The following is a 10,000-nucleotide window of genomic DNA, read 5'->3' as shown; positions in this document are numbered from 1 at the left end:
TTAAGTCACCAGCGAGGTAAAAGTTTAACATTTTCATACTTGTTTGAATTTCATATGCAGTGACCAATTTTATTAGAAAGCTCTTTTTTCCTGCTAATGTTTTTTGCAGCATTTTGCCCCAAGCAAGTAATTAGAATTGTATAGTAGACAAGTAGACCATGTCTGGAAAAGCTTCTAGTGATCCATCTCAGGTAGGACTGAGTGGTTCTGGTGCTCTCTCTCATGTTTATATTCAGCATCCACCCTTACGATGCAATGTTCCTGGAACACAAGGACTGTATTATGATGATGGGAATAAGTTGCTACTTGCTCCATCATCTGATCAGGTAGTAGAGTTAGAAAAACCCTTCCCTTGGCACTTTACAATTTTTTTGTGAGATTAGTAGCTGTCTCTTAATGTATATTATCACAGGTTTTATCCTGGAAAGTTGGTCCATCTACTCAATCAGATCCTCCCAATTCTGATTTCATTGGTGAAGGACCTGTTTTATCTATTAGGTATTCCCTAGATGGGAAGTTAATAGGGATTCAAAGGTCTAATCAAGAGATCCAATTCATAAACAGAGAATCTAGGGAGACATTTAGTCGACGATGCAGGCCAGATTCTGAAAGCATACTTGGTTTCTTTTGGACAGATTGCCCATCCTGTGATGTTTTATTGATAAAGACAAGGTTTGTTGTCCTAAAGCTCTTCTTACCAAGTAATTATAAATAGTTTAATGCAACAGTTGGTATATATTACTGTTTTGTGCCCCTTTGATTTTTTTTTTTTTGCAATTTATCAGGTTAACTTCATTGCATTCAGTATTAGTATCTTTGTTTGTTAGAAAAACATGGATCAACAAACTTACAATCATTTTTGGTGAATATATATCTATTTTTATCTATCTTTGTTGTGGCTACTTCTATAACTCACATTACTGCTGATATACCTATGTAAATTTAGGAGAAGTTGCTTTTATTTGTTGTTGGCTTGCAGTAAATAAAATAGGCTAATTAGGTCTAGTTGGCCCATGCTGAAGCTAGGAGTCTCAATGAAAGGATATCCTTCCAGTGTAAACGTCATATGCTACTTGATGATCGATACTGAATCTATAAATACCTTATAATTCAGCTATACTGCAGTAAAACATGGTTTGAAGCTATTTGTCCTTTGATCTCTATTAGCTAATTTGTACTTTTGATCGTCTTAAGGACCAGTTTGTGTAAAAGAATCTTGATTATGGTTATTACTGTCTTGAAACCCAATTGGCTAAAATTGACTATTTTAAAATGTTCTTTCGTGTAATCATTAATTGAACAACTGTACTTGTTCCATCACAAATTGTAATGCTGTGTGGAGTGGTGATCTTACAACTCTTGTTGATAGTCACCTATTCTATTGTGGATTAGCATGTTTATTAGCTTATAAACTCTGCTAAAATCTAGCATGAGATTCTGTATGAGTGGCATGAAGCAGCCAATATACAAATTTGTAATATACCATTGACAAATGTGTCATGTAACTATTCTTTTATGTTCAATTTTCCATGCTATTATCATCTAGAAGATATTTCCATGTGATAGTACTCAGTTGTTCAGTTGTATTTAAGCTGTGTGAATTGAAAAAAGAACATTTATCATGCCTGTTCTTTCCAAATATGAGTTAGATTGATGTGTAACGAAAAAGAGAGAGTGAACTAGACAAGCAGAAACATACATGCACATGATGTTCACTTTTGTTATCAGAGCTCTCTTCTTATTAGTATTATACTCTAGAAGGCTGAGTTAAAGTCAAATGAACCCTCAAACTATAATTTTTTTGTTGTTATATATTACCATTTTTTTAGGTGAATTAGGTGCTGAGCTCTGTATCATGCAAAAACACACACACACACACATCAATTGCATACATGTTTGTGCTTTAATTTGATTGTGTTTATTTGTAAATCGATGCAGTGGTATAGACCTGCTTTCTTATGAGCCTGACTTGAATACTCTCCGTTTGGTGGAGGCTAAACGATTCAGCGTGAGCTGGTATGTTTACACTCATGAAAGTCGGATGGTTCTTCTTGCTTCTGGAATGCAGTGTACTATATTTTCCGGATATCAGGTAACAACCAAACTTGCATTAGATTTAAACATGAACAATCAAATTGATATGTGAAAATATATGGTTTTTGCTTTGGCATTGTCTGTGTTCTTTATAAGATTTTTATTGTTAACTAAGGTTAACATGCTAAGACAACTTTTTTTGATAGTTGTGGTTTTGAGCTATTAATCTGTTGAAGTCACTTTGTAGGAAGACCACTTTAACAAGTTCTGATTTTTATTGTTAACTAGGGTTTATGCAGATGTAATGCTCTCAGTAGCAAAGTGCTGTTGGTTGATGCAGAGCAAGATCCTCAATGTTGTGGTTATATGGTCCTGCTTTGATTTATTTTGAATGTCTTGTTCAACTTCAACCATATCTTGTTGGCAATTGCTTGTTCACACTACTGATGTCAGCATGACTTTTACACCATTATTGTGCAGTGGTTGATTTAAACAGCAATGCAAAAGTTATTATTAACTTTTTTTTTCCTTTTGCTGGCTGAATAGATTAATGCTTATGCCACAACAAGAACTGGACATCACTTCTTAGGTCAGCCTACGTGGGTAACAGTAACACTATTACATATAGCTATAATCCTATACCACAATTTGTTAATTTCATTAACAGGCTTATGATAAGCTAGTACCTAGTTGATCAGGTCCTGTTCAATACTTTTAACTCTCGGGACAAAAGAAAGTACAGGATTCAAAGGCCAATTAAGGTTTTCGGTTTTTTGATAGGCTGCTCTGTAAGTACTGTTGATTAGGAATCATATGCTTGGACCACATCTGGAACACTGGAAGTTCAACAGACAAAGGTGGGAAGCTTTTAATGTTTAAAGTTTAAATATCCTAACTTACGAAAACAGTTTCAATTTGGAAAACTCCATATTGAGATTTCTTGGCTAGTGAGAAAGTAGCATCAAAATTGAGAAAGCTAAGATTTAAGACATAACTAAAGAAATGTAGGAAGTTTTAGCAGAAGTTGGAAGTCATTAGATGGTGAATCAAGCAGATTACAAAAACAGGACTAACTAATGCTGCCAATACTCATAGGCCAATTAGCACAGCATCTACAAGATAGAACTATGATGCATAGATTGTCAAACATGTTATTGTATCTTATACACCCAGTGCAGGTGGCCTTCATCAAAGGGATTATGGTGGCACAATAGGCTACTATTACTGCCACAAAATTTTGGCCATGAAACTAGAGTTCAAGAAAGCATCTGACAGTTAAAGTTGGGAATTTGTCATGGATTAGCTCCACATGTGGACATGTTCATCCCAAAAATTCAGGCATGGTTTTTGCTCTAGAAGGAGTTGGTTTGCTTCGATGGATGCTGAATTGTAAATACTCTATATTACCTTAGAGTAGAATTAGCATTTTAACAATTGCAGGATGCTAATATAATTTTTCAAATTCCTAAAGTACCTGTGACTTTATCTAAGATTACAAGATTGCCAAAATGATTTTGTGGGAAACTAACATAATTTATATTTTCTATAAGGTGAAATTTTATTTTTAAAAACTATTTTATATTTATTTATATGATTATATTTTTTATTTATTATATATTTGGGCCATATGAAATTTTTTTATAAGATTACATACATACATTCATTTATTTATTTTGTTTATTTACTTATTAATTTAAATAAAAAATATATATTTACTTTTGAATAAATATTAAAATATTAGAAGGGTAAATTTGTCATAAAATATTCAATGGACATTTAAAATATAATTTTACCAAACAACACTTATGCTAATGCACATTTAAAATACAGTGTTAATCTATTATTTACTAAACACTCGAAGCATTTCACAATTGCACACTCACTCAAACCTCTTTTTTCCAATTGCATATTAAAAATGCAAATGTGTTTCTAAACGTAGCCTTAAAACCTTGGGAGTGTTACCATTCCTTGATATACATACCTTGGTTTTTTCTCTCTTATTCTCTTAATCCTTCATTATTTTTTTAATCTTTATTTTGCACTCTTCATGAAATAAGTTGATAGGTACTTTTTATCTTTGCCTAGAGAAATATTTGTTGATTCATGTTAAGTCAGTTTCAATTTGGGTTAGTCAATTATATATCTTTTAACTTGGTGGATTTAAACCAAGGTTCGCCATACCGTAGCATACCACTCGGTATGGGCGATACATACCGATCCGAGAAGGGATCGGTATAGGCGGTATATCGGTCTGCTCCCATGTACCATGTGTTGGTATGTTCGGTACAGCTTAGTACGTACCATACCGACAACTGGTCGGTATACCGGTACAGACTGGTAAAGTGAATCATGATTTTAATTATTAGTTGTTACATCTAGGAGTACCTAGAATATATTTAGTTGATGGATCTGTTTTAGGTGGGTTGTTATATTTAGTTATTAAGAATATATTCTTGTTCTGATGATTACATGTGTTTGTTGACTATGACTTGAAGTTGAGAGAGTTTTAAATTTCTCTTAGAATTGGATTTTAAGTTATTGAAGATTTTATTGAAGAGAAAGAGTCATCCAATAAGTTACCTTGGGTTTGTCTAGGATGTTTAGTTTTTAACTCCTTTGGCACTTTATCTGTTTTCATATTCGTTAATTCTGCAGTGGCCATATCATTTTACTTTTTTGTCCAAGATTGGTTGCTTGGATTTTCTTTTATGCAGTATTCTCTAATAACTTATTGTTGCTTTGTTTTCTTCTCCAGTTTTCATCTGGAGGGATTATTCGCTTGCCAAAGTTTGAGATGGCAATGGCCAAGGCTGAGGCAAACCACAAACCTGTTCTAGCAGCAGAAGATATTCATATAGTTATCATGTAAGTTTTTCTCCTCATCATAGATTTAATATTTTAACATGATTTCATGAAGTTTTTTGTTAATCATGGTATAAATTGACAGCTATGGTAGGGTATACTGCCTGCAATTTGATAGGGTGAGCATGCAACTCAACTTATATAGGTTTTACCGTGATGCTGTTGTGCAACAGGTATGCATTTGAAAATTTTTGGTGTTAATAGAATTTGACATTCATAGGCAGCTGAACTAAGATGCACTAAGTTGTGTGATGCTTGCTGTGTTGATTAATCTGGATACAAAGAAAAAGGAATAGTGCATGTTTTTTCTCTGTATTGGATTGGATAACAGTATCTTTCTGGTGTTGTTGGCTGTAGAGCTTAGAAAAGATTATTTGCAGGATGGTCAATGCATGGTTTAAAATCTTGGTCCAGTTCCAGTATCTCTCAGTAGCTGAACTGGGCCGTATCAGGAGGTATTCCTGGCATAATAAACTTTGATCAATGTAGGCAATTGAACTCTTATTTATGAGATCTGATTAATGAATGAAGTTGTTGCCTTAGAAGAAATAGATGATCCATGAGATCTCAATGAATAGTGTATCCAGGTGAGCAACACAGCTGATCTATCAGATGACTGTTTTAGCTATAGAATGGTTTAATTGTAGTTTGCTATGTTTTGGACTTGACAAATAGATGTTTCTGAGCCGCCTGGCATGTAATAGAAGAGTCCTGCACCTTTTTGTATAAGATCACAAGTCCACCACAAAGATTGCATATAATCAAATTCATCCTGGATTAGTACCATATAAGTTTGATGTGGGATTGCCATATTGGATTCACTTAGATGTGGTTTGTGAAAGTATTTTAGGCTTCCATATATCAATTTGATTTTGTAGGTTATTCCCCCAAATTAAAAAGTTGATTAGGAATTAGGAACAAGATAGAAGGAGCAGTTAGAATCAGACTCTGAGAAACTTCCACTTAATGTATTTCAATTTATGAGAGAGGCCTGACTTTTTATTTATCTGATGCTTGATTATTTAAACTGGTAAATACATAGATGTGTCATGAGCTATTGATCATCCAAGCTGATTCTAACTCTTAACTTGTATAACTAAGAAACAGAAAAATGTGCTCCTAAGTTTCTTTCAGGTTCTTTCTTGCTATGACAGATTTGTTAGAAGACAGTCTTCTGCACTTGGTTCATGCATTAGATGTGTTTCTTTGAGGTAATCTAAAGCTTAATTTATTTGACTGATTAAAATAAATCTGAAATGTGGTTCTGATCTGCAGACTCATCTAGCCATGGACCTTAACGTATTTAAATTATGCCAAGAAGGAAAGTCATGTTCCATGGAAGATAATTTGGTTATATAGATTAAATCTAATTGTGATGACATTTGCCAAGGGACCAGCTTATTGAGGCAAACATTGCAAAAAAATGGAAATCATATTGAATAATCCTATTATTAGTGCTTGGTTAGAACCATGGTTCTATGTTTCTTTTGGCCTAGTAAATACCAGTTTGATGGCCTGTCAAGTCAATGGTACGGACCATGGCACATGCCTCCCAATGCCATGGATACTCAAATCTTAAAAGAAGTTCCATGGTAGGTGGTCTGGCATACCAGATGCTAGTACACTGGCATCTGCCAGACCCATACCTGTTCGGCAGTGACCGGCATCGGTCCACTATTGGGTAGAACACAAATTTCTATAAACTAGTTTGGTGTTATGTTTATGTGGCATGTTATATAGTTAGCGGCAAGGTACACTTTTAAGGAAGTTTTGAAGTGTGAACTAATTGGAACACCAATTTGGATGCTTTTGAGGCCATCATTTGCTCAATGAATTGGCAGAAATTCAAGGACCTACATAGAATGTGATTCTTCATAGGGTTGAGAATCAACATTAAAGTCACTGATGATTGAAGTGATTAGACTGGCTTCTGATATTTATTTTGTATATGAAGCCTTCTTGAGTGCATACTGCCTTATTGAGTTTTGAATAAATCTAAATTACAATGAGCTTCAAGGCTTTTTTAGTTGGCTCTCAACTTTTTTCATCCATGCTTTATTTCATTTAACTGATTATTGATGCTTGGTAAAGATGTACCTTGGATTTCTGGGTTTGTTCTACATGGAGAGCATGATGGTTCTTTGTTGAGTCATGGGGATATTTATTTGGAAGCTAAGTTAAATGAGCTCAAATTGTGCAGAAGTGTAAATGTAGTGAGGACAAATTATATTAGGGTTTGAAAGTAGAGGCAAAATCATACAATTTTTCCTAATTACTTCATACTTTTCATCTATGACTCACAATATAGTTGAGAATGTTTTAGTATGGTATATTTTCTTGTACTCTTGCTATGAGCTTTTTCTAGCAGTTGCTAATATTTTACACATAGAATTGGTTCCAGGTAGATTGAGCAGTCTGTTACTTTGGGAATGGTTGCAGTCACTAAATCATCCCCCAATGAACCTAACTGCATTATGATTGCAGTTTATCTGTCTAGACAACATCAACCATAATAGCATATTTGATTAAAAGAATTGCTATATGAACTAAATGACCATTGTCCAACCTAAAAGCAAGGGATTAAAAAAGCCACCACCACAAGAAAAAAGACTATTGGCTACTTGTTCTCTTACTATTGTGGTATAGTTGGATCTTGCATCTGATGTTTTGGGTAATACTCTAGATGCTAAAGCCCTGGTCAAACACTAATAAGATGACTAGCCATGCATTGGGTTAAAACAAGATGCCTATCTTCCTGGTTCTAGCAGCTGCAGTTTGCAGTGATGTCCTGACTAGGTATTTCTTTCATCATCATCATCATCATCATCATCATCATCATCATCATTATTCTTTCTTTTTTTTTTTTCATTTCTGGCCCATGACTGTAACTTAATGATTATAAGTATTCAACTTGTTTATTGAGTCAAAATGGGTACTCCTAAGAAGCACTTGTTTAACTTAAACACAGTTTCCATCTCATACCTGGTTTCTGTCACCATTTTTTCCTTTCTCCAGGGGGCTCTTCCAATTTATTCAAGCAGGATTGCTGTGAGTGTGATTGATAATGTACTTCTAGTTCATCAAGTGGATGCAAAAGTTGTCATCATCTATGATGTATTTTTAGATTGCCTATCACCAATATCTGCTCCCCTCCCTCTCCTACTGAGGGGTTCTTCAGTTTCTGGTAGACAAGCATTGCAGGTTGAGGATAATCTAACTAGTGCATATGGCGCAATGATATATGGAGATAGTTGGACTTTCCTTGTTCCTGACCTTATTTGTGATATTGATAATGGCCTTTTATGGAGGATCTGCTTGGATCTAGAGGTGAGTCTTGGATATGCTTTTGTTCCTTCTGCCCCCCACCCCCCACCCCAAGATTTTGACCTGTTATTCATGTTCTCCAGGCTATTGCTTCAAGTAGCTCTGATGTTCCATCAGTTCTGGAGTTCTTGCAACGTCGGAGGTCGGATCCAAGTAAGGTAATAGTCATTGTTATCATTATTAAATATGCTTCAAGACTGCAATTAACCAGATGTATCGATGTCAAAAGGACTCATTCTGTGTTGTGGCACTAATACTGTATCATTTGTTTCCCATTCAGATTAAGATGCTATGCTTGTCAATAATGCGTGCTATTATGCTGGAAAGAAGACCGATATCAATTATCACAAGGGCAATAGATGCGCTTGTCACTTCTTATGCACACTTGGTTAAGATGGAGAATGCTTTTCAGGGAGGAGACAGAAGTTCAAAGAAAAGCCAAAATTCAGGCAGCCAAAGTGCAAATACCTCCAACATTGTATCTGCAGAATCTTTGGATGAAACAATGAATCGGGGAAAATCCATCATCAAGGGAGCAGAGAGTGAAACTCAACAGTCAACCATCAGAAATTTAGTGAATGTGAATGATAATCATGCTAAAAAATCTACAAGTAAAGCATCATTAGATTCAGTTTCTGATTCTGATGGTGATGCAAATTTGGATGCCATGAGAAGCAATTCAGGCGAATCTCTTGATAAGTATTTATCAACTGATTTGCTTTCTTCAGATGCTATGCAAGACGTAAAGAAAAATATGAAACATGATTATTTGAAACAATCACCAATAGAATCTGAAGGACTTGGATGTAGCAGCAGCAGATCAGATTCTTGTATTTCAAACCAGCAGGAACCTCAAATCATTAGTGTGGCAATCTCACTGGATGAAATGTACCACTTTGTCTTTGCACTTGTTGAGGAAGAATTGGGAGGTGACCCTGCATACTTGATTGCAGTTATTGTTGAGTGTTTACGCTGGTATGTTATTTGGTTATATGTTTGAAGAGTAATCTTATAAAAAAATAAGTTAATTTGCAATAGTCACAATGAAAACTCTGCACAATTGAAAATTAAAATAAGAAAATCTGAGCACTCTGATGGATGTCATATCTGTTGGCCATGTGACTTACTGCTGGAGTTGGATTTTGATTTACTTTTTTTTCTGGTAACATATTGAAGTTATTCATGAAATGTGAACTGCAATTTGCAGTTCTACGAAGGAGAAACTCAGAGTTCATCCTAACCTGTACATGATGATGATCCAAATGCTAGCACGCACCAACCGCTATAGTGAACTTGCATTGTTTGTTACAAACAAGGTGATTTATTGTCTGTCAGGCTCCTTGAATAATAATTGCTTTTCCTTAGTTATTCATTTCATGGAAGCTTGCCTTATTTGATCATGTACATCAGTTTTTGCTCAAGGTAATCACGTGAGGTAATTGGTATCCTTACTGGATGTTGAGTGTTGACAGCTCTGAAAAACTACAACAGAATGATTTGCTTATCTTATCGTGTATATGACTGGGATTTCTTAATTTCAATTGCATTCTCAATTGATTCTGATTATTGGATGATCTTGGTCATTTTATTTGCATAATATTTTTCTACCATGTTATAATAAAATGTAGAACTTCTTGGGTTCACTTGTTCTTAGTTAGATCTTCAATTAACCACTTGCTGATCACCATATGCAAGCACATGTTTCCTCACCCTCTCTTTTGATGGGGTTTCCATTATGGTGGCACTCTTGCGTTGACTTGATATTGACATGGTGCATGTG

At 34.9% G+C, this 10,000-nt stretch overlaps 1 protein-coding gene across 6 annotated transcripts in view; it reads left to right on the top strand.

Moving 5' to 3' along the window:
* Positions 1 to 10,000, top strand: part of LOC135673701 (uncharacterized) — a 15,017-nt gene that overhangs the window by 2,181 nt on the left and 2,836 nt on the right. For all 6 annotated transcript variants that reach the window (XM_065182930.1, XM_065182938.1, XM_065182915.1 and 3 more), the window contains 10 exons: positions 1 to 16; positions 110 to 326; positions 413 to 672; positions 1,939 to 2,092; positions 4,790 to 4,899; positions 4,982 to 5,069; positions 7,912 to 8,223; positions 8,304 to 8,378; positions 8,501 to 9,195; positions 9,428 to 9,536. The exon at positions 1 to 16 is cut by the window's left edge. In XM_065182930.1, coding sequence (XP_065039002.1) covers positions 159 to 326; positions 413 to 672; positions 1,939 to 2,092; positions 4,790 to 4,899; positions 4,982 to 5,069; positions 7,912 to 8,223; positions 8,304 to 8,378; positions 8,501 to 9,195; positions 9,428 to 9,536 — 1,971 coding nt within the window. In that variant the 5' untranslated portion in view covers positions 1 to 16; positions 110 to 158. The remainder of the gene's footprint in view (positions 17 to 109; positions 327 to 412; positions 673 to 1,938; positions 2,093 to 4,789; positions 4,900 to 4,981; positions 5,070 to 7,911; positions 8,224 to 8,303; positions 8,379 to 8,500; positions 9,196 to 9,427; positions 9,537 to 10,000) is intronic.

This window comes from Musa acuminata, chromosome BXJ1-1 (assembly GCF_036884655.1).
Source record: "Musa acuminata AAA Group cultivar baxijiao chromosome BXJ1-1, Cavendish_Baxijiao_AAA, whole genome shotgun sequence".
Taxonomy (NCBI): domain Eukaryota; kingdom Viridiplantae; phylum Streptophyta; class Magnoliopsida; order Zingiberales; family Musaceae; genus Musa; species Musa acuminata.
Note: the sequence above shows the minus strand (reverse complement) of the source record. Positions and strands in the feature narration are given on the sequence as shown.